The sequence below is a fragment of the Ursus arctos genome, unplaced genomic scaffold (genome assembly GCF_023065955.2).
Source record: "Ursus arctos isolate Adak ecotype North America unplaced genomic scaffold, UrsArc2.0 scaffold_4, whole genome shotgun sequence".
NCBI lineage: Eukaryota > Metazoa > Chordata > Mammalia > Carnivora > Ursidae > Ursus > Ursus arctos.
Genome location: NW_026623056.1, coordinates 30,668,964 through 30,694,611, shown reverse-complemented (window position 1 = coordinate 30,694,611; position 25,648 = coordinate 30,668,964). Strand labels below are relative to the sequence as shown.

At 41.1% G+C, this 25,648-nt stretch overlaps 1 protein-coding gene across 2 annotated transcripts in view; it reads right to left on the bottom strand.

Moving 5' to 3' along the window:
- Window positions 1-1,705: 1,705 nt before the first annotated feature.
- Window positions 1,706-25,648, bottom strand: part of HSPBAP1 (HSPB1 associated protein 1) — a 58,396-nt gene continuing 34,453 nt past the window's right edge. For both annotated transcript variants that reach the window (XM_026494860.4, XM_057306511.1), the window contains 5 exons: window positions 18,766-18,902; window positions 14,745-14,916; window positions 11,546-11,629; window positions 2,463-2,573; window positions 1,706-2,335 (listed from right to left, as the gene is read on the bottom strand). In XM_026494860.4, the coding sequence (XP_026350645.1) occupies window positions 1,796-2,335; window positions 2,463-2,573; window positions 11,546-11,629; window positions 14,745-14,916; window positions 18,766-18,902 (1,044 nt within the window). In that variant the 3' untranslated portion in view covers window positions 1,706-1,795. The remainder of the gene's footprint in view (window positions 2,336-2,462; window positions 2,574-11,545; window positions 11,630-14,744; window positions 14,917-18,765; window positions 18,903-25,648) is intronic.

Sequence of the window (25,648 nt, the reverse complement as noted above, 5' to 3'; positions counted from 1 at the left end):
TCAGGAAATGATCTCCCATCACTCATTTACACTTAGAAATCCATTCATACCAATGTCTTAACTCTCTTCCCAGGTCTCTGCATGTCAAAGACTGTTCCTCCAACTGAATTAAATGCTTTGTTTCAGAATATCCTTCAAACTTTTGTGACCCCAACCTACATGAGGACATGAAGAAATACATTTTATATCAGGCCCAGTACACACACAAATATAACTGAAAAGTTTTATGAAATATATTTATCCTGAAAAAAATACTTTTCCTGGAAAATTTCATGAAGTAATACTTACACTTACTAATGGATTCACTGAAACCACCTCTTCTATTTCACTTTTAAAAAATGTCGGTCTTACCCACCGTATTGATTTTATGACTTACTAAATGGGTCACAACCTACAAGTTGAAAAACAGTAGTCAAAGGAGTAGCAAACATAAAAAATAAAATATCTGAAGAAAAAGGTATGTCCATTTCTGCAATAAGGATCTAACTACTAAGGGAAAAAGACATCTTACCCTTGGCGACAACATCCTCTACCCCAATGTATTTGATGGAGTGTTGCCAACAAGTTCTTCCTTTTATAATCCACTCAGCCAAATATTTAACAAGCCCCTACCATAAGCTGGCCACTCTGATCAAGGCTCTGTGAATAATCGAAACAAAGTCCACACCCCATGGAGTGACGTTCTGGTTGGGGCAGATAAGCAATAATCAAATAAACAGGTAAACCAAACAAACAGGTATATAGTGGTCAAGTGGTAGGAAGCGCTACAGACGGGTTTCCTCCAGACCCTTCTTTTCCTGGGCAAGTTCATATAACACCTCCCTCACTGCTAGAAGGCATATACTTTCTTTGGATGTACTGATACCCTGAGTCTGAAAACTGACAAGGATGGAGCCAGTAGTCAGTTCATCTTAAAAGATTACTTTGCTTACCTTTTGTTATATATGTTTGACAAATGGTTACTCAGAGATCCATATGCTTTTCTAATTTCTAAATTCTTACTTTGACAGTAATGGTAATAATTATCCCCAGATCTTCTTGCAAATGTAATGAGACCAGGCTCAATTTCACTAGACCAAACCTTTAGTCCATTGCAGGAGCCAGTAACATTCGGTGCTTTTCCTTCCCAGCACCAGGGTTCCTAGATGTCCCAGTTCCTCCATAAGGAGGCCTTATACTGACCCCTACCTACTTTTTCCATGATTGGTATGGTGCTCTGGATGACAGGGGTTAGCCAGTGAGAATTCTGCAGGTGTCACAAGTGTGATCCCTTCAGATCAAGGCAAGAAGCCACCCGACGGATGCATGAGGCTTTTGCTCTAAGGGGAGAGACAGTATTTTCAGCCTTGCGTCCCACACTGTCTTAGTCACCGCTCAACTCTGACACTGTTAACTCTAAAGCTGCCATCGACAACGTGCAACGAATGGCCTGGCTGTGCTCCAGTTAAAACGTCATTTACGAAGACAAGCAGCAGGCCGACCTCTGCTTGAGACTGCTCAAGAGATTACTTTCTGTTGAGAACATCTGGGGCTTACATTTGAGATCGGCTAAAAGGATCAGATGGGAGAGGAAAGGCAAAGTCACTTAAGAAAGAAGGCCTAACAACTAATAAAGAGCCAGCTGGGCCAAAGAGCAATGTTCATGAATGAAGGGGGCAAGAGACTGAAACACAATTAGGTAAGAACCAGAGCATTTACAAGCATGTGCAATTTAACTTTTTGTTCTTCCATCTTTTATTTAACAATCATACTACTTAAAAAATATTTTTAAAGTACTGTTTTAAAAGTCATTTCGTTAGAACCACAAACTTCTTCCTTGTATCAGAAGTTGTGCCACTATCCTGGTTACTTGTGGATTCACCAAGCAGTCTAGCAGGTCATCTGTAGAAATGAATGTTTGAGAAGGAGCCATACTACTATTTGAAGCAATTGGTTCCACAATTGCATCCTCACTTTTACTCATCATTCGTTGCCTCTTGGTACAATGCAATTTTCCAGAGTGTTCTCCATCTTTGCCAACAAAGTCTTTACCATCACCTTCAAATCTACCTCCTCTCTCTGAGGGTAGTTCTTCAGAACTCAGTATTACAGGAACTAGATCAGGGCCAAAGGGACTTGCTGCCTCCTGTTTTCCTGTTCCGAAGACTAAGTCCTGGCCACCTGTTTGTTCCACCTCCGTGCGATCGTGCACATCTGATCCCTCCTTTTTCACGCCCTCTCTACTTGTTCTCAGTGCTTGGATTTCTGCTACCTTAGATGTTCTGTAATGATCCAAAAGGGCAGAAACGGCTCTATTTAAGTAGCGACAATTGACTTCATGGGATGTTTCCTCAACCTAAGGAAAAAGAAAAACACTGTAGAACGGATATACGCACTTACATAAATTAGAAAACAAATGTTCCAGCCAGGGTTGACTGATCCCAAGAAACTAACTGCCATGATGAACACCACAAGTGGCCCACCTCGGTCGGATTTAACCAAGCTCCGGTATTGTGTGGGTCCTCTGCAGTCTTCAGGGCACACACAATCATGCGTGTGATTGCCTCTTCTACCCGGGCCTGGTGGTCCTCTTCCTGAGTCAAGATTAAAAAAGCACATTGTTTTCATTTGTCTCTATGTCTCATGGCTTAAAGCGCAGTAGAGTCTCTATTAATTGTGTGTCTTATTCTCTTATTAATATAAACTTCATTAGAGAAGGAATGAATATGTTGTTGGAAGATCACAACTTTTATGTATTCACTAGCACCTGCCATCTAGAAGAGCTGTGGGATATTTCACCGACCACACTGAAGTATTATCCTGTCTGGAAGACACAGGCCTTAAGTATGAACTACCTTGTGATGTTTCTTCCAATCTTTTCCATTTGTTGACATGTTTAAATTTTTTTTTAAAAGCACTATATACTATATAATACCTATAGAATTCGATAAGCTAATTGAGGAATGGAAGAAAAATTATAATAAATATGCTTGGCCACAAGAATGAAATGGCTAAAAATCCAAATATGTTTTTTTAAAGATACAATAAGCATAAACTAGAGCATTAGTGATAAATTACATTAAAATCAACAACTTCTTGGGGTGCCTGGGTGGCTCAGCTATTAAGTGTCTGCCTTCGGCTCAGGTCACGATCCCGGGGTCCTGGGATCGAGCCCTGCATCAGGCTTCCTGCTCAGCGGGGAGTCAGCTTCTTCCTCTCACACAGCCTCTGTGTTCCCTCTCTCTGTGTCAAATAAATAAATAAAATCTTTAAAAAAAAATAGATAAAATAAAATCAACAACTTCTGTTCATCAAAAGGCCACAAGAGGAAAAAAACCAAACCAGATGTCTGTAGCACATAAAACTGATACAAGGTTAATCTCCAGAATAATAAAGAATCCACACACAAGACAAATGATCCAATTTTTTAAAAATGAGCAAAAGACACGAGGACAGCATTTCAAAAAAAAAAGAGCAACCACATGACTAATAAACATGGAAATATGCTTAACCTCATGAATAATCAGGCAATGCAAATTGAGAAACTGATGAAACTGGCAAAAAAGAGTCTGATAATTCCAAGTGGTAGAGAAATGTGCATTGACAGACTACTGATGGTGGGAGTGCAAATCGGTAGGGCCATTTGGAAAATATGTTGACATTATCTTGTAAACTTGAGAGACCAGCATTCTAATCCTAGAGAAACACATATTCTTTAGAGAAACTCTTGCACATGTGTACAAGAATATTCTATTTATAAAGGCAAAAAATTGGAAATAACTCAATTATCCATCAACAAAACAGAGAACCAATAAATCTGGATACATTAATCCAAGAGCGTAGCGTACCGCAGTGAAAAGGAATGAAATCCCCACAGTAAGACACCACTTCACCCTAGTATGGCCATCATAAAAAGAGATAATAACAAGTGTTGGTAAGGATGTGGAGAAATCAGAATATTCACACATTGCTGGTAAGAATGTAAATGGCTTTGGAAATAGCCTGGCAGTTCCTCAAAAGGCTAAACACAGAGTTGCCATATGTGATGGTTAATTTTATTAGTCAATTTGGTTAGGCTGGTTGTTTGGTCAAACCCTAGTCTAAATGTTGCTGTGAAAATACTTTGTAGATGCGATTAACCTGTACAATCAGTTGACTTTAAGTAAAGAAGATTATCCTCAATAATGAAGGTGGACCTCAGGTGAAGGCCTTAAAAGCAAAAACTAAGGTTTCCTAGAGAAGAGGGGATTCTACCTCAAGATTCTAATAGAGGGGCGCTTGGGTGGCTCAGTCGTTAAGTGTCTGCCTTCGGCTCAGGGCGTGATCCCAGGGTCCTGGGATCGAGTCCCGCATCGGGCTCCCTGCTCTGCTGGGAGCCTGCTTTCTCCTCTCCCACTCCCTCTGCTTGTGTTCCCTCTCTCGCTGGCTGTCTCTCTCTCTGTCAAATAAATAAATAAAATCTTAAAAAAAAAAAACCAAAAACGATTCTAATAGAAATCCTGAGTGAGTGGGTTTCTAGTCTGCCAGCCATCCTACAGATTTCAGACTCCAGACTGCAACTTCAACTCTTGTCTGAGTTTCCAGCCTCCTGACCTGTCTTTATGATCCATTATTATCCCATATGATCCAGAAATTGCACTCCTAGATGAACACACAAGAAAATGAAAATATACGTTCACATAAAAACTTGTACATGAATGTTAATAATAGCATTATTCATAATTGCAAAAAGTAGACAAAACCCACATGTCCCCAGCCAATGAGTAGATAAACAAAATGTGGTATATCCATTCAATGGAATATTATTCAGCCACAAAAAGGAATCAAGTACTGATATATGCTGAATCCTGAAAACATATAATGTTGAGTGAAGAATGCTGGCCACAAAAGACCACATATTATAGGATTCCAGAATTGGCAAATCTATAGAGACAGAAAATAGGCTGGTGATCGCCTGTGGCTACAGAGGAAAATGGCAGAGCAACTACTCATATACAGGGGGTTTCTTTTTAGGTTAGTGAAAATGTTCTAAAATTGATTATAGTATGATTGCATAATTCCTGAATATACATATAATTTCTGAACTGTACACTTTATTGTTTTTCCACAGAGTATTCAAATGCATTTATTTGGGATCCTAAAATAGTTCTATTATAGTCCATTTGCTTCTTCTTTTTTTTTTTTTTTAAAGATTTTATTTATTTATTCGACAGAGATAGAGACAGCCAGCTAGAGAGGGAACACAAGCAGGGGGAGTGGGAGAGGAAGAAGCAGGCTCACAGCGGAGGAGCCTGATGTGGGGCTCGATCCCATAACGCCGGGATCACGCCCTGAGCCGAAGGCAGACGCTTAACCGCTGTGCCACCCAGGTGCCCCTATAGTCCATTTGCTTCTTTACAGGCTTTTAAAAAGCTGCATTTGTTTAAAGCTAGTAACATTTTATTTTATTTTATTTTTTTATATGATGTTTTTGATCTTTTTTTTTTTTAAAGATTTTATTTATTTATTTGACAGAGAGAGAGACAGCCAGCGAGAGAGGGAACACAAGCAGGGGCAGTGGGAGAGGAAGAAGCAGGCTCACAGCAGAGGAGCCCGACGTGGGGCTCGATCCCATAACGCCGGGATCACGCCCTGAGCCGAATGCAGACGCTTAACCGCTGTGCCACCCAGGCGCCCCAAAGCTAGTAAAATTTTAAAGAAGTAAAACTCCTAGAAGCTCTCAAAACCTCTAAGAAATTTTTTTTTAATTGAAGTATAATCAATGCACAATGTTACATGTTTCAGGTGTACAGCATCAGGATAAAACAGCTCTAGACACTATGCTGGGCTCACAAGCATAGCTATCACCTGTCACCATACAACATTCCTGCAATACCACTGGCTATATTCTCCATGCTGTACCTTTCATCCCTGTGACTTATTCATTCCATAACTGGAAGGCCGTACCTCCCACACACTTTTATCCAGAAAGGAGAGGAGTGGAGGGATGAGTAAAATTACACCACTACAAATATGTTACATACATATTATTTTTAGGTATACATACAATGAAGGACATAATAATGGGAAAATTATTAGAGCAAGAGGAAAGCATTTAAAAATTAACAAACTTTTTTTTAAGTTTGGAAAAAATACCAATAAAATAAATACATTTCAATACTAAAAGAATAAGGAAGAATACTAAGAGAAACGGCACTTAAAAAAGGCACAATTGAGAAGAATTGGGAATACACTTTATTCTCTGGAGTATATTAAAATAGAATCTGCACCACTTTAACAGAGAAACGGAGAAGAAATGAATGTTGTACCACCTGAACCCCAAATCTATGTGACTTGTGACAAGAATACCAGAGTCAGCATTTAGCTTGAGTTACCGTACTGAATATGGTCGGTTTTAAAACCTAAGGGTTTTTGGAGTTAAATTTGGCAACAAGAAAAAAATATGGTTCAGTGCTTGAAGAGACAAGGGTAAAAGCAACACATGACAGAGGAAGATGCAATTACTCAGCTCCTAGACTGCATGCCAGTTTTTCAAGGACGAATGAATGGTCTTCAAACTGTGACATACGCAGAAGTTAAAGAAGAAATGAGAGTCCTGGTTTGGTGAAGGACAGAAATCATCCACTTTAAGTCAGCATCAAGTCCTTTGGTACCAAACTTGTAAGTACTACCTCATAACTTGTTTATACTCAACGACACCAATCCTTCGGAAAATTCTCTGAGAGACAGCTGAATAAATGGTATGTAACAAGCTTCTGAAAAGACCATAGTGAAGGCTTTCAGACTCTTGAGGCCAGGTAAATTCAAATCTAAATAAAATATGAACAAATGATATTCTATAGTACATTAAGAAAGAATACATCACAACCAAGTAGGATTTGTTCCAGAAATTAAGGATGGCTCAATCAACACTAGGATATCCATTGATTTAATTTACTCCAATCCCAGATATTTACTAAAGAGGAATATTATATGATCATCTCCACCAATGCTTAAAAGGCATTCAATAAAATTTAACACCTTTTCTGGATTAAAAAAAAAAGCAATGAATTGACAGATACTTAACATGATAGATATACAATTTACCCACAAATTCAGCATTTTACTTAAAGAAAAATCACTAGAGAATTCTGTCTAAAATCTGAAAAAGACAAGGACGCCCACTATCTCCATTATTATTTATTATCAATTTAGAGGTATTAGCTAGTGTAATTAGACAAAGGAAAATAAGATACAGGAAAACAAATTGGAAAGGAAGAGGTAAAAGTATCTTAATTTTCAGATAATCTGAGAGAAACCTGAAAACCCAAGAAAGTCAATAAAAAATCACTACACTCAAGAAAATAATTCAAATTAACACAAAAATCAATATCCTTCATATACACAAACAATATCCACTCAGATGATATAATGGAAGAGAAGACCCTCACCTCACTTACCAGGGCAGTCAGGAATAAACCTTTAAAAGAAATGTGCAAATCCAATGTGAGGAAAACTTTAAAACACTCCTGGAACAAAGACAACTAGACTTGGACAAAAAGAAAGGTATCTCATTCTTGGAGAGGACAATTCGACACCATACAGCTTATATAAAATTTAATATATATGGAATAAAAATATCAATCATTCTTTCCCTGAAGCTAGATGAATTGATTCTAAAGATCATACAAAAAGACAAATTCAAGAAGAGCCAGGAAAACACTGCAAAAGAAAAGGTTTCTGACCCTATAGATACTAAAAACATCCTATAAGACCTCTCTTCATAAAACAGGGTGGAAGTGTTGAAAGAGTGTGAAGAAAGGCCAGTTGAAGAAACAGACCCCAAGTACAGTTAGATATCTGGTATATGATTAAGGCAATATGTCAAATCACCACCGAAAAGACAGACTTTAAAATCAATGATGTCCCTGACAATTCTATTGTCATTTGGTAAAAGATAAAAATAGATCTCAACCTTACACTACACAGTAGTAAAAACCTCTAACTGGATAAGAGACCTGAAGATTCAAGAATGAAACAATCCAAACTACGAGAAAACATGGGTGAGTTCCATTATGACCTGAAGAGGGGAAGGTTTTTCTAGCTATGATTCAAAAATCAGAAGCAATAAAGTTCAACAACACATCCTGTTGGTGAGGCTGTGGAGCAAAAAAGCACATTCGTATGCTACTGATGGAAACGCAAAATGGCACCATCACTGTGAAGTGGAATTTGGCAAAGCCTAACCAAATTAAAAGAGACATTTACCTCATGTTTTGGCTAACTCACTTTTAAGACTCTCCCCAAAGACACTCTTCCAGCAAATATAAAACAACATACACACAAGGTTATTCACTGGCATTATCTCTAATTACGAAAGACTGGAAATAACGCAAATGTCCATCCACACGGGAGCCAGGGAATAAATGATGGTGCACCCCACTATATGGGGTTCCAACTACACAGCTGTTGGAAAGAAAGTGAAAATTTCTCTGTACTATTATTTGTCAAGTTCAGCATAGCATTGTGATGTGAAAAAACCAGGGTGCAGAATAGTAGTTTATTACTTTCTGTGTTAAGAAAGGAGAGGAAATATGAACGATTATGTATGAATAAGCATATGAAACAAATATATAAAAGTTTATATTCTTATTCACATATAAAGTCATACATAAATATATTTATTTACTTAACTATTTACATAGATGTTACAAAGAAAACACAATGGAATGATGAACTAAATGGATAAAAACAGAGCCCTGTGGTGGGAGGTAGGGAGGAGAGACGGATGGAGTGGAGGGGACAGAGATGAAAAGGAGACTTCTCTATATAAAGGATACTTTTAGTATCATTTTAACAGGTTAAAGGTTTTACATATTCAAATATTAAATGAGGTCAAAATAGGAAAAAAGTAAAACCAAGTGCTGAAAACAAACGGAAACAAACCTACCTAAAATTAGTAACATAACCACAAGTGAAAACAATCCCTTCACAATGATCTCTTTTTTTTTTTTAAGATTTTATTTATTTATTTGACAGAGAGAGACACAGCCAGCAAGAGAGGGAACACAAGCAGGGGGAGTGGGAGAGGAAGAAGCAGGCTCCCAGCAGAGGAGCCTGATGTGGGGCTCGATCCCAGAACGCCGGGATCACGCCCTGAGCCAAAGGCAGACGCTTAACGACTGAGCCACCCAGGCGCCCCCACAATGATTTCTGAGCACAGTACTTTGTAGCCCCTTGGTGGGATACAGTCTAATGATAAAAAGGATCAAAAAGAAATCTTACACTTTTTATGATTAGTAATAATAATATTAGAATTTTGAAATTGTAAATTTGACATCTTAAAAAATATACGGGTGGGGCACCTGGTTGGCTCAGTTGGTTAAGTGTCCAACTCTTGATTTTGGCTCAGGTCATGATCGTGGGGTTGTGAGATGGAGCCCCGCATCAGGCTCCATGCTGGGCATGGAGCCTGCTTAAGATTCTCTCTCTTCCTCTGCCCTCCTCTCCAAGGGGGGGAAAAATATATATATAGATATATATATATATATGGGAGAATATAGCAAATAGTAGATGTTACTGTTAGGACTGATATGGACTTTCAGTGTAAGAGAAAAGATAAAAATACAGAAACAAATAAGGAAAAAAATCTATAATATTAACCTTGAATTAGAACTATAAATATATCCATATCTATCTATCTATCTATCTATCTATCTATCTATCTCATATTCTAGCTTTATCATTTAAAGTTCTGGAAACAGCGACATGCCAACAGTAACAAACAAGAGCCTTAGAGCCCCAGTCTCAGTTTCTAAATACCATTCCCACTAAAAGGAACCATGACCACTTGGAGAAATTATCGCCCTCCAAGCTGGAGGCAGGGAAAGTCCAAGGCAATCCTGGGGTATCTTCTTGTACTAGAAAGCAAGGATACATCCCAAGACAAACGAAGACGTATGAAAAGGGCACAGGCCCGCTTGAAGGAGTTTACTAAAAGCACAGAAGAGAATCAAACTCAAAATGACCTTGGCAGGCTGGAATACTCACTCCAATGAACATGATGACAGCTAAGAGAGGGTGCGAAGTGCGGGATGTGGGTTAAAGAACCAGCTTTACAGCTTCACGATGGAGGGCAACCTGACACGGCAGCTGACCATAGGGAAGAAAGCAGGGATATTCTCGAGCTGAGTACGAACCCAAAGCAAGACAAGATTCCTACAAAAGCTAATGCAGTATTACAAGCAGCACTGAAGAAACTGAGGACCTAAGTCATGTGACGTAGAGACCTTATATCTCATGAACTGAGGCCCCTGGTATTCATACATGAAGAGGCCACTCTTGACATGATAGTTCTTCCTCCTCATAGCAGTTTCTGTTCTTAAACACGTCTCATGTGCCTGGCACTGGATTAGATGCCACTGGGGTGGGTGCAATTATAATCCCTGTTCTGCAAGTGAGGAGACCTAGGCTTGACGAGATGAACTGATCATCCAGGTTAGACAGCTAACAAAGGCACAGACCTGTAACTTAAACCTGCCTGGTTCCAAAGTCTATGACCAAAATGGTGAATAGTCCGGGGGGAAAAAAAGTCATATAAAAAACATCATTAAAGAAACCAGAGGTTTTGAGCCTGGGAAAGAAAAGTTTAAAGGGACACATAGCAGGTATCGTCAAATATTTCAAAAAGAAAAAAAAATCGGTATAGTTTCAGAAATAATGGGTACAGTGACAAGCAGGCAGGTGAGAGCTCCACTGTCTAACAAGGAAGAGAGCTACCTTGAGAAGCGAAGCACCGCCAGGACTATTGTAGACGTGACTTTGGACTGGGACCGGACTGTATGTTCACATTTGCTCCAACTACAATTCGGCATGCTACCAGCAGCTAAATAACTAACTGAGTCACTGAGTCCACTGATCTCACTTAACCCCCGAGGGCTACACCTCTTCGCTAAGCCCTGACAGTGCAGCTTCCTGTTACAGTCTCCCCGACACTCCACCTATGCCAAAGCCACCCCATGACCAAAGGACGAGGAAAGCCCAAGGGGAGGAGGCAGCAGCCGAGGAGAGAATAGAGATGCAATCAGGCTTTGGGTACAGGACAGCAGAGATGCCATCAGAGCCTCTGACTGAAGAGGCACAGGTGCAATGAAAGCCTCATTGAGCCTCACTGGGCAGCCATAAGCCAGGACTGAGAATTGTGCAATTAGTAACAAGGGCTCTGAACCAAGAAGCAGTTATCTCCAGTCCATCTGGGCGTGGACAGGACTGGCAATGTGGGACATACACAGCAGATCCAGACAGGCCCGACCCCATTCTCCTAATGACACTAGCTAAGGGAAAAGACCCTGCACACCAACATCAGGGCCCAACGTGTGCTCTTAAAAGAAAGAGAATGGTGCATCACTGAAAATCCTAATTCCAATCTAAACACCCCTTAACGGGGCATTGAATACACAAATTATGGCATAACGAACCAAAGTAATACTAGAGTGTTGGTTAAAATTAATCACCAAGTTTTACAGATAGGCTACATATATCTTACAAGCAGGGATTACATTTATTTAAAAAAAAAAAAAAAAAGTACCAGCTCAATCCATGAGTTTATACTGACAGTGACAGGATCAGTGGATTCTACGTAATGCCACCAGTGTCTGGGAACAAACAGAACCTGAAAAGCAAACAAAAAGTAAGTTAGCACAAGAACAGCACATTTTGTTTTCATGTCAGAATCAGACCCTAATTGAAAATGCTAGGAATACATATGAATTTATAGCAATACTGCTGTTGGAAAGGGAAACAAGAAAAGAAAAACCCCACAATCTCTTTATTTATTTTTTTAACCAACAAGTTCACATGTTCTGCAAAGGCTACTGACAGTTTCTCCACCTTCTACTCTCCTTAATCCTGGACCTGCTCTGCCTGCCTTTTAACTCTTAGTAAAGGACTCTGAGATTCTAGCTTTTCCTCCTTTCTACTGAAAAATAGTTGAATGCATTCTGAGAAAGGGCATAGGTAAACCTAGAGGAAGTCACTTCTGTCTTCTCACAGCGTAAAGTCTAGCCAATGAAGAAACAGTACGTAGAAAGGGGGCACTGAGAAAGTGGTGACTCAGAGGAGCAGACACTGCTGGGGAACCTCAGAGGTGGGAGACACAGCATGAACCAGGGAGGGCAGGGGCAGCCTGGTGTGGATGAAGTGTGGTCTGAACCAGGGTTAGGAGAGAATGCAGACAGAGCAAAGAATGAGGACATGCCAGGAGGAAGAGGTAGTGCTGGCAAGGCGGGTGGGACTGTTAAGGGACAGCAAGTAGGTCGGTCTTACTGTTGCAGATGGGGTAACGGGAGATAAAGTGGGAGAGTTAGGTTAGGGCCAGTGGAGGGCCCTGAATTCAGAATAAAGTATCTGTATTTTATTCTGTAAGCATTAAGGAGTTGCTAAGAATTTTTTATTTTTTGAGAGGGAGAGGGTGGGGGGCAGAGGAAGAGACAGAATCTTAAGCAGACTCCATGCTCCGCGCGAAGCCTGATGCAGGGCTCCATCTCACAACCCTGAGATCACAACCTGAGCTGAAATCAAGAGTCAGATGCTTAACTGACTGAAGGACGCAGGTGCCCCACTAAGAAATTTTTAGTAGGGGGATGGTTAAAATGGCAACATTATGGGAGAGTCTGGGAAGGACAGAAAATTCTTACAGTGGTCCAACTATTAAATGTGAAGATCTAAACAGCAAGGCATAGTAAACAAAAGCAACAGCCAGAGTCAAGAAGGAGTGCATTTGTCCAGACTCAGTACGAGATTAGTACCCATGGAAGTTTGAGCAGAGCAGATGGGATGATCCAAAGCTTTTGAGGCCTCAGATTTAGAAAACGGGTGGCACTTGCTATGAGCAAGGTGGAGCTAGGAGATGGGAAGAGCGCACCTTTTAGGAAAACTGAGCCCTAAAAAGGGCTACTGCATTTCATCATGAGGAGGTCATATATGTCCCATCAGATGATAATTTCAATACAAGGCTAAGAGAGGGAGCCAGCTGTTGGTAGATTAAAGAACGAGCAGGACGTAAGGAACACTGATACGACAGACAGAACCGCACATTCAAATCTGGCTATTAAAATAGAAGAAAAAATGAATTACCAAGCATGTCACACCCATTAGAATGGCTATGATAATAACAGGAATAATGGAAAATAACAAGGGTTGGTGAGGAGGCAAAGAAATCAGAACTTCACACATTCCTTCATGGGAATGTCAAATGGTGTAGCTGTTATGGAAAACAGCTGGGCAATTCCTCAAAAAATTAAACGTAGAGTTACCACAGAACCCAGCAATTTCACTGCTAGGTATATAACCAAGGGAACTGAAAAAACTGGTACTCCACTGTCTATGGCAACATTCTTCATAATAGCCAAAAAGTAGAAACAACCCAAATGTCTATCAACTGATGAATGGATGAGCAAAATGTCTACGCATCACAATGAAATACGTTCAGCCATAAAAAGGACTGAAGTACTGGTAACATTCCGCAGGATTACGCTATGTGAAAGAAGGCGGCCCCGGAAAGTCACTTGTACGCCCGCACGTAAGTGAAACGTCCGGATTAGGTAAATCTACAGAGACGTAAAATAGATGAGGGGTTGTCAGAGGCCGGGGGACAGGTGCCTGGGGAGTGACCGCTAACAGGCTGAAGTTGCTCAAGTCAAATTATTGGCGTTGGAGCACTCACGTGTGGAGGAACGGGAAACGAGGCAGTGAGAAGGGGGCAAAGGAAGGAAAACAGGTAGGGGAGAGGAATCGCTGGGGGAATAAAACCTCCTAAAGAGACTAAGAAAGCCTTTCATATCGTTAATAAACTACCAGACGGCACGTGCCAGTGTTGTAGAGGTGATTTTCCCCACTGGACAATGTTTCGGAGACAGTCCTTTATAAAGGGAACATCCATGCTTGCGTAAAGCAAATCATTCTCGGTTCATTCTGCCTTTGTTCTCCCGCCACTTGGATGCATTCCCACTGCACTTACGTGTCTGGGTTCTAGTAAAGTTGAAAAGATATTAACTGCGAATAGATGTTCCAGAGGTGCTCAAGTGCCCATGCCTCGACACTTTTTTTTTTTAAGATTTTATTTATTTATTTGACAGAGAGACAGCGAGAGAGGGAACACAAGCAGGGGGAGTGTGAGAGGGAGAAGCAGGCTTCTCGCAGAACAGGGAGCCCGATGCGGGGCTCAATCCCTGGGATCATGACCTGAGCTGAAGGCAGAAGCTTAACAGCTGAGCCGCCAGGCGCCCCAACCCTGACACTTTCTCTTAACATTATTAAAAATGACTGTACAGGGCGCCTGGGTGGCTCAGTCAGTCAGGTGTCTGTCTTTGGCTCGGGTCATGATTTCAGGGTCCTGGGGTCTGGCTGTGTCTGGGCTCCCTGCTCAGCAGGGAGTCTGCTTGTCTCCCTTCCCCTGCTGCTCCCCCCAACCGGCTCGTGCTTTCTCTAGCACTCTCTCTCAAATAAATAAATAAAATCTATTTTTTAAAAAATGACTGTGAGTTCTTGTTTTCCTCCAAAGTCATTCTCCTCTGTACCAGTAGAAAGAGCTATATTCCCTCTTCCCATAGTTCCATGACCTGTGAAGTTGAGAATTTTGTGTCTGAAGGCTTCTAACAGCAGAGAGCAGCAGGGAAGAAAATCATTCTCATTTGTATTGGTGGGGAGGCATGTGGTATAAGGACATGAAAGAAGTTATAGCTGGGGCATGTACTGACAGGTCATCAATGTTTTAAGGCCCCCGTTACCTGTCCTGGGTTTAGCGTAACCATATGTCTTCGAGCTTTGCAGAACTGAGGAAAACGTTTTAAATCAGGATTGACAACATTGATTTTACTGAATATACTAGATTCTTCGTAAGGGATTCTAGTCGGATAAAGGAAAGGAGTGTCTTCAGGAGGAAAGAGATGCCATCTTTTCCTAATTAAAAAAATAAGATATGAATTAGTTACCAAGCTAGTTAACGCAGACTGTATCATTAGTTGCTAACGTACAGTTATTCATCTGTTGCATGTAACACCCAGTACTCATTATATCACATGCCCTCCTTAATGTCCATCACCCAGTTATGCCATCCCCCTCCTCTCCTCCCCTCCAGAAACCCTCAGTTTGTTTCCTGCAGTTCAGAGTCTCTTACGGTTTGTCTCTCCTCTCGAATTTCGTCTTATTTTATTTTTCCCTCCCTTCCCCTATGATCCTCTGTTTTGTTTCTTAAATTCCACGTATCAGTGAGATCATATGATAATTGTCTTTATCTGACTGACTTATTTCGCTTAGCATAATACCCTCTAGTTCTATCCATGTTGTCGCAAATGGCAAGATTTCATTTTCTTTAATGGCTGAGTAGTATTCCATTGTACATATATACCACATCTTCTTTATCCATTCATCTGTTGACGGACATCTGGGCTCTATCTATAATTTGGCTATTGTAGACATTGCTGCTATAAACACTGGGGTGCAGGTGCCCCTTCAGATCATTCTTTCTTATCCCAAATCAAAGTCTACCTCCTCTTAAGTCAATTCTGTCCCTGATTCTAGAGCTACCCTAAATAATCCCTCCCTTTCAGATATCTGTATTCTTATTTTCTACAGAGCAGCCAACCATACTGCTACCCGCCAAACAGTTCCCAGACTCCTCCCCGTTTGGGATGTAAATGTCTTAAGTTAACCTGTGTTAAGTTAATCCATAAGGAAGAGAAATGCACAAATGATGCCACCAACTAAAAAGTGGTGTAATATTGGAATTTTCAAAAAGAGAAAACTACAAAATGTTTTAGCCACTTAAAATTTTTGCGAAAATGGAGGTGATAAATCTTAAATCACAAGACACTAGACACACCCATACTCCAAGTCAACAGAGGGGGGATATCGAGGCAAAGAAGGGAGAAGTGTGAAAAAGGAAGACAGACAAAAATACACAGATGGGGAAGCAGAGAGAGAGAGGGACAGGGCAGGGACAGGGAGAGGAAGAGAACCAGCTCTGAGAAAAGCCTTAAAGCTCTTTAGTGACCCCTTGCCGTTACAGTGGGACCACGTGTGTCTTCCAGTTGGCTGCTATTTTCAAACTAAGAAGCAGATACTAAAGTTTTATTTTGCCTTAGAGATAGAGCTGCTCCATTCCAGCGTAGCTATGACTAGTTTGGGAGAACTCTTGGCATTTACTATGTTTAGAATGTCAGCGCTGGAAGAACTCTTAAGAGATCATCGGTCTAATTTTACTTTCAAAGTAGTGGAAAAGGGACCCAGTGCTGGCTCCGTGTCATTCACTGGACTAGTGCTTAGTGGTGGACCCAGAACCAGGTCACAGAGCTCCTGACCTCTTCAGGTTCCAGCTCCTACCTCTGCCTCATGGCTGCATTCCTACAGGACTAGCCATAAAGATGACAATCCCATACAATTTGTTTTGCTCCACTTAAAATGTAATATACAGTCAACCCTTCAACAACATGGGGTTTGAACTGCACGGGTCCACATATGTGCAGGTGTTTTTACAGTAAAACAGTATTGTCAATGTATTTTCTCTTCCTCATGATTTTCTTAATAACATTTTCTTTTCTCTAGCTTATTTGTTTTAGGATTTTATTTATTTATTTATTTGAGAGACAGAGTGAGTGAGCATGTGAGCAGGGGGACGGGCAGAAGAAGAGGGAGAGGAAAAGAATCTCGAGCAGACTCCAGGCCGAGCACTGAGTCTGATGCGGGACTGGATTCCATGACCCTGAGACCATGACCTGAGCTGAAACCAAGAGTCAGACACTCAACCAATTATGCCCATCTAGGAGCCTCTCACTTACTTTACTGTAAGAATACAGTACATAATACATAAAACATATAAAATACGTGTTAATCGACTGTTTATGTTATTGGTAAGGCTTCCAGGCAACAGTATGCTATTAGTGGTTAAGTTTTTAGGGAGCCAACAGTTATACGTGGATTTTCAACTGTGTGGGGGTCGGTACCCCTAACCCCCTCATTACTCAAGGGTCAACTGCATATGCATCCTTCTCTTATTAATCAGAAAAGGCAGTCAATCACCATGCCATCCCCCGATCAAAAAACGTTTCACTGTCCTGCATGCTGAAAGAGAATAAGAGGTTATTTGCCTAAAAGTAAACTTCTGGCTCTAACCTCCCTTTCCTGCCTTTGTTTCCAATGCACAACTTACACTAGGTGTTCCATAGAGTTCTTTCTCTGTACACCACATGCTTTCCTAGGGCTCTGCTCCTCCCATCCGTGTCTTGAACATTCACCCATCCTTCAAAGCCCATCACGAACAGCAGCTCCTCTCTGAAATCTTCCTTAACCTCTCCAACAGGAACAGCGTCTCTCCTACTTTCCAGTCCCACAGCTCTAAGAAACCGTCCCTAAGAGCACGCTCATTCTGCCCTCTATCACACCGCCTGTGGGCTCGCCAGTCCTCGAACTATAACTCTCTCAGGGCAGAGAAGTGTCTTACTCATTCACCTCCATTCCTACTGTAACACATGGTACCTCCTCCATGAGGATTTACTGAATAGTGATTTTACTATTCCAGAGCTTTATGAGACCAGAAAATATGCTCGTTACAAAGTTAAAATAAAGTTATATTAATTTTATGTCACAGAAAGAACCCAGGTATTTTTTGGTAATGTTTTCCCAACTGAATTTCTTTCCCAATTCAGAACATGTGGAAAGCAGCTCTTACAATGATACTTCCCTTACCAAGTTTAAGGTTCAGACTATTATCTCCTTAAGGGCAAGGACCATGCACAGTTGATTCACTGTGGCACCCACAACACATAATAATGCACCTGAACCGTCCTAGGCCCTTTGATAAGGACTTAATGAATCCAGAAGTGGACTGCCTTATACATTTTATAGTTTTCAAAATAATTCACCCGTGAAATCTATTCACATACTTATTCACTGTTTCTTTTGGATCCACTCATAATCCTTTTCATGTCTAAAGGGTCTGAGAACTTGGAAATGGCCTTTCTGCTTTTCCCTCCGTACTGTCCTGTGAATGTTCCAAAAGGTCAGGAAAGGAGACTTGAGCATCACAAATTGGGAGAAAATAAGGCTACACATATAACCTTCTGAGAACCTCCTCCAACCAGCAGAAACTCATGAACTCTCATGGAAATCCTGGAACCAGGGACTATCAAAAGTATTGCCCGACTTACCCTATGTATCTTAGGGTTCACAGACAGATGGAGAAGAACTTACCTAAAGTAATAAGATACTGCATTGTGTCTACATGTAGGCACAGACTAACATTTAGACTTGAAAGGGGCCATAAATACCATCTTATTCAGTGGTTCCCAAACCAGGCCCCCTGGCATCTCCTCAGGGTCCTGAAGGTAGCAGCAAAGGCTTTCTTCCAACAAATTGCTCCACTCTTGTTTACTTAGATTTGAAGAAAGGGTCTTCCTGCTTTTAAATAGAATTTTGAAAACTAAAAATGCAGACTTACATAACAGAGCTAAGCAGACAAGTATCTAGCTGAACTGGGAGTGGAATCCTGGAGCTCTAGGATCAGGTTTCTGAAGGCAATCCTGATCATGATTGAGAGACACACATGGAAACCATCATTTGAACTGTTCTCCTTACTTCAAAAAGGAGGAAACTGAACCGTAGGTTAACAGATCCGTCTTGGTCATGAGGCAGGCTGACAGGGTGGGGCTGGGGCTAAACCTTGGGGTCTGGCACCTGCCTGATCCTCTTCCTGTGCAGCACACACACACACACACACACACACACACACTCATGCATGCACCTGTGCCTTACCTTCCTTGTACCTGGAACACTAAGTTACAACCATAGGAGTCCAGATGACAGGGTGTATGGGCCCCCATGGAGCCAATCCACAACGTACTTTCCCGTCCATTTCTTCCAGGAAACCCAAAGTCAGACCATATCACATCCTGTTTTGAAAATAAAGTTACAGCCCGTCAAGAACCAACCAAATGTGCTGTATGGTAGTGCTACACATTTTCACTTGCACGTCTGTTTTTTGGCACTTGGAATACTCTTTTACAGAAAAGGCTATAGATGGAGGAGGTTAAACTTTCAGAGCAGTCCAAGAAATCATTTAAACCGTTACCATACCTGAAGTACCTCACCATTAGCAGTTATTCAACAAATATTTACTGACTCGTCTCTTGTGATGAATCAGTGAATAAGAAACACAAACATGCCCACCCAAGTGAAGCTTACATTTTAGAGGCTGGAGAGAGAAAATACACAACAGACATAATTATGCATATATCTAGGGGACGAGTGTTTCAGACAGCAGGAACAGTAGAATGGAAACAGCAATGGAAACAGAAGTTTTACCAAAAGTCTCTGATGACATGAACAGAATGTTATGTCATGTATTCTAAAAGTTAAAATGTCACTCATTAAGGAGTGCACTTGCACGAGCATCTGGTGATTTACGGAATTACTATATCACTATGTTGTACACTTGCAACTAATATTATACTGTATGTCAACTAACTAGAATGTAAATAAAAACTTAAAAAGATGTAAAAAAAGAATAAAAATAAAAAAGTCTCTGAAGTTCAACTCAGGAAGCCAGAAAGCCATATTCTCTATAAGCAGTGCAGATATTTCTAGGTATAACTAGTGTGTTAACTTTTTACACTCTAGGGGCATTAAAAAAGCCTTCTCCTAGGTTAATGGAGTTATTTAAAACTATAGATACTGGAGCCTTATTTCACACCTACTAAATCAGAGCCTCCGGGTAGGGACTGCGTATCTTTTGAAATACATATCCATAGATGACTTGCTATGCTCCCCATAATCACGAACTCCTTAAGTGAAATGAACTTTAAAACAGAGACAGCACGGTACTCTCGACTTGGCTCTCCTTATGCCTTGTTCTGTGGACAAATCATGCCCTAGCCAACTACTGACCCATAAATACCATCTAGTCCAGCAGTTCTCAAACCAGGCTCCCTGGCATCCCTTTACAGGACAGGGGGTAGCAGCAAAGCCTCTTGCTTTCAACAAACTGCTCTGCTCTTGTTTAGGTTGGAATAAGGGGCTTCTTGCCTTTTTTTTTTTTTTAAGATTTTATTTATTCATTTGAGAGAGAGAGAGTGTGTGTGTGAGCACGAGCAGGGGGAAGGACAGAGGGAGAGGGAGAAGCAGACTCCATGCTGAGCAAGGAGCCTGATACAGGGCTCGATCCCCCCACCCTGAGATCATGACCTGAGCTGAAGGCAGACGCTTAACTGACGGAGCCACCCAGGTGCCCAGGCTTCCTGCTTTTAAATAAAAACTGGAAAACTATAAATGTAGTGTGACATAAACTCAAATCCATAAATTATAGTATGTATAAGCTAGAAAAGAAAAAGAACATACTAATGAACCAGACACAGAGGTTTTCCTCTGGGGCGCCTGGGTGGCTCAGTTGTTAAGCGTCTGCCTTCAGCTCAGGGCGTGATCCCAGCATCCTGGGATTGATCCCCACATTGGGCTCCATGCTCGGCTGGGAGCCTGCTTCTTCCTGTACCACTCCCCCTGCTTGTGTTCCCTCTCTCGCTGGCTGTCTCTGTCAAATAAATAAAATCTAAAAAAAAAAAAAAAAAAAAAAAAAAGGTTTTCCTCTATTTCTGCTTTTTTTTAAAGTTTTATTTCTTTAAGTAATCTCTATACCATGTGGGGCTTGAACTCATGACCCCGAGATCAAGAGTCACATGCTCCTCCAACTAAGCCAGCCAAGTACCCCTCTATTTCTTTTCTTCTTTTCTTTTTTAAGATTTTATTCATGAGAGAGAGCGAGAGAGACAGAGCATGAGCAGGGGGAGGGGGAGGGACAGAGGGAGAAGCAGACTCCATGCTGAGCAAGGAGCCTGAGGCAGGGCTCCATCACAGGACCCTGGATCATGACCTGAGCGGAAGGCAGACGCTTAACTGACTGAGCCACCCAGGCGTCCCTATTTGTTTTTTTAAATCATTAATTTTTCCTATCAAGGTTTAAAAAATAAAATAAACCAAAAAACACTTCTATGTGCAGAACCTGGGCCTAAATGCTGACACTTCTTTTATCAGTATCTTCCAGCTACATTTTCTATTTTAAGAGACAAACCATTAACAGCTGTAGTCAAAGAGAAAACCACTCAAAGTGGTTTTGAGGAACACTAGAAAAAGCATTTTCATTTTTGTTTTGAGTAAGGAAAGTAGTGGACTATGTGCATATAACCAACGTCTGTTACAAAGGGGAAGTTTTCGTAGGGTCAGCACTATTGTAAATGCATTCGCATATGGCTCACACACAGCCGCTCCAAGGAGTGGCAAAGATCATGTCCCTCTGGACAGAGCCCATAAGCTCCACGCAGGTATTCCCAATGCCTAACCCAATGCCTGGCTCAGAGTTAAGTACTTAAAACATTCGTTGCCTGGGAGGGAAAGAAGAATCTGTTGGCTTATTACGGGTAGATGGTTCCGGTCTTGGTATGATGCTCAGTGTTTGGAATACAAAAACTAACACAACGCAGGGCTACCCCTCAAATCCAGTAACAGAAGACGGTCCCATAAATGAACTCACATAACGTGGCAAGTGCTCTTCATAGAAGTGAGCAGAGGGTGCTCTACGATCAGGAGGGAAAGGCTCTTGGTCCGAGCGGGGAACTTAGAAGAGGCCTCCAATAATCTGGCCCTTGTTGAACAATCCACCACACCTCAGTTTGGAATTTAACTAAAGGCAGCTGAAAGACATGCTATATAGAAACAAAAAACAGAGATTTGCTTACCTAAGAAGAGGCTTGTGTAAGTGATTCTTAATCTTATAGATAATACCCCTTTGGGATTCTGATGAGTGCCAACACCCCTCTCCTCAGAGAAATGCACACATATACACAATTTCACATATACTGAGGGAGTCAATGGACTGACCCCATGTGAGAAACTGTTCTAGGGCCCTGCTTCAGAAAGAATCACAGAAGGAAGATTTTCCTACAGGGGATAGGGGTTCTATGAGAAACTGGAAGAGGCTTCCCTGACAGCAATGACAGAAAAGGAAAAATTACTTTGGAATGATTAGATCAGGGTGACCTAAACTACCTAAAATTCAGCTGCAAATTGGCTGGGAAAACCAAAGCCTGAAAAAAAGTAAATTTGTCAGAAAATAGCATTTAGTTTACCTATTTTGTGCCCCCACCCCAGACTCTTTGAGAGGTGAGGCTTTCTTGCCAATTGTGTTCAGCTACTTATAGATAGTGAAATGTCTGAAATCAAAGTGGGCCCAGAAGGAATCTACATTGAATCTTGCTGGAAACAGTGGAATTAATAAAGGTAATTGGTGGGGTGATCTACCCTAGAGTCTGTTCCCACACCCACCTCAACAGTTGGAAAAGTCTTTAGAAATCATCTATATCCATAAAATTTTATTCTACACCATCCCTGAAAAGAGCAATCAAGTGTCTGGTTGACTGTGTTAAAAAGAAAAGTGCAGACGGATGATGGAGTCACTTATGCTAGGCCGTATCACCAAACCAGGGCTTAATATTTAACTTAACTGCAGTTCAACCCCCCCCCCCCCCGAAATGGAGTCTTAACTAGTGGGTCAGGAATTTTCTGGTCAGCACCAATGAGGTAATCTGTCACATGGGCCATCTCCATCCCCACCCCACCCAAAGGGAGCTGAGGTAATCTGCATGATAAAACCCCATGCCCTTCCCACTAAGGGAAGACGAACTTACCTGAACCAATCCTTTTTTTATCTTTGCTAATAACTTCTTGCCCCACCCTCCTTCCTATAAAAACCTTCCATTTTGTAGCTCTCCTCAACTTGCTAGATGGAAGGCTGCCTGACTTGTTTAATAAAGCCAATGAGGTCTTCGAATTTACTTGGTTAAATTTTTTTAACAACTGCTCACTACAAAATATCTGCTTTCATGTAATTCACAGAAGGTTGTAGATTTGCTTTCTACAGACAAGTTTATTTTCTCTTCTGCCAAAAATTGCTGTCTTTACATTATCTGAAAAACTATCATGCCTTTTCTTTTCTTTTTATACGTAAACTCAGTAGCATTAATTTTTCCCTCCAGTTGCTATCTTCTCAACCATCTTTGTCAACAGCATTCTTAAGCCTGACTCCCCAACCCCAGACACAGCCTACATGAAACCCTGTCTATGGGACTGCAGCACTGCATGACCTGGACACGACACCATTCTTGGATTCATGGACTGTCAGACAGAGTATGTGTGTGTTTTGTTGTTTACATGACTGAATTACACCATGACTAATCTTGGCTTGGTATATGAACTTGGCTTGGTATATGTTGCCTAGCCATACTAGCCATATCTCTTCAGCCTTGACTTGTTAATAAATTGTAGGAAAAAGCCATGGGATCCTACATTTATCCTTCTCAAACTGAATCTTATTTCGTTTCTGTGTGGCATTCTACAATGTTTAAATCAACTTGTCTACATGACTCCCAAGCCTTATCTCGAGTCCTAACTTCTTTCCTATTTATGACTACACCCATATTTTCAATTGCTAACAAGTTATCACTACCCGGTTACTGAATTCTTATGGTAGGCCAGACCCCAATACTAACATTTTATGTGTATTATCTCTTTTAATCCTTATGAGACTGAAGGTAGATATACCCATTTTACCCATTTTTATATGTGGAAACTAAGGGACATAATTGTCCTTTGACAGTACTGTTAAAAACCACGCACACACTTCTTGTCATACCAAGTGGGAGGAGGGTGCTACTGGTATTCAGTGGATAGACATTAGGGATGCAGTTCAACACAACAAAGAAAGGTTCTATATCTTGCACAATCTTCATACTGCTGAAAAATTTGATTTTAATTCTCTGAGAGTAGGACTCCAAACTCCATTTCACATATCATCAAAGGATCTTTGGCATGGTTTTAATATATACTGAGTTTTCTGAAATATAATTACTAAGTAAGTCCAGGGAGGATTGTACTTTGTGTTTTTGTAGCTTTACTAGGAGTTGTTCACCATTTTGAAAACCAGACCACCAACAGCACTGAAACTCATAGCTTCTCGGCCAGCAGTATACCCACCAATATCAGTCTGTGCTTATACTGTCTCATAGTGGTGACTCTACATAGATAGATACAAATATACTTATTTAGCCTCATTTCAAGATGTTAAATATACAATTTTGGAAATAGTCTATGGAATTTTATCTTAATTCTTCAAAATTGAACCTTTCCTTGTAGATACATGTAGGTACAAGCATCTGATTTGTTCATTATAACTTCTAGTATAGTCAGGCTTGAATAATTACACATTAAATCACGTATTTCTGCTTAAATTCTCCTATATTACAGCAGGGGCATTTTAATTGTTTTTAAAAATTATGTATGAAAGTATGTGTGAAATGCCACAAATGGCATTTCAGAACAGTGAAGAGGACGCAGGCTCTGGTAGGAGACCCCTGCTACGCCATCTCTACAGCTTTCTCAGGATGGACCACACAGCTCCCTGCCTTTGCTCCTGCTGCTCCCTCTGCCCAGCTGGTCTTCTCACAGCTCTCCCACACCCCAGTTCACATATTTCTTTGAAGATCCAATGTAAATGTCACTTCTTTAAATGCTTCCACTCCCCCTTACGCAACCTCATCATTCTCTCTTGGTCTCTCCCTCCCCAAGAACTCTGACTCTTTCTACCTCTGACCCATTCTCTTCATCACAGCGGGAGCAATCTTTTTAAAATGTTAAGACCTGTCACTCCCTTGCTTTGCACTTAGAATTAGGTCCAAATGCCCTCAATCCTGGGCCTGTATGACGAGGCCCCTATCACCTTTCTGACACCTTCTAACCCTCTGCATCTCTTTGGCTAGGCTTCAGTCACAATGGCCTTCATTTTTTTTTCCCCCAAAAGGCAAATTTTTCCTTCTTCAAGGGCTTTGCATATGCTATTCACTCTGCTTAGAAAGCTCTTGACCCTCCCTTCACATGACTAGCTTCTCATTTTTTAGGAATCAGTTTAAATATCATTTCCTCGGAGAAAGCTTCCCAACTTACCCTATGTAAAGTAAGTCCCTCTCCTGCTGTTCTTGATTTGGGCCCATTTTTGTTTACTTCATAACACTTAGGACAATTGGCCATTACTGGCTAGATTCACTTGTCTGTCTTCTCCACTAGAACATAAGCTCCCCGAGGAAAAGGGACCAGGGCTGTCTGCGACTCTGTGGCCCTAGCATAGTACCTGAAAAACATGCATCTGTAGAACGAATAACCACTCACATTTTACAGTCATTTTCTGTCTTTTCACCACTTACATACCTCACGAGCTCCAGCAACTGGCAGAGTCCACAGCACACGGCAGAGCTTAAATATAGTCTCCGCATTTATCTATCCTTACCTTTGGTACTTTTATGTTTTTTACACACTTATTTTTTATACACTTATTACTCTGTTTTGCTCCGGAATTTTTTTTTTCTTGGGCAAATATAAATCTGGTAGGTATGGTCCTGGGATTCTGATCATCCCAGGCCAGCGCCCAAGTCTAAATGATTCTAACACACAGCAACTGACAGTAGTCATTTGGGACAGCCTCACCTAGAACTTGCTAGCAAGATCCGTCACATCTGCAGTATCCGAAAAGGAGCATCGCAGAACACAGTGTGCTTCAGGGTTGGCCCTGGTTTCTGGAGTACATGGAATGTGGTTCCAT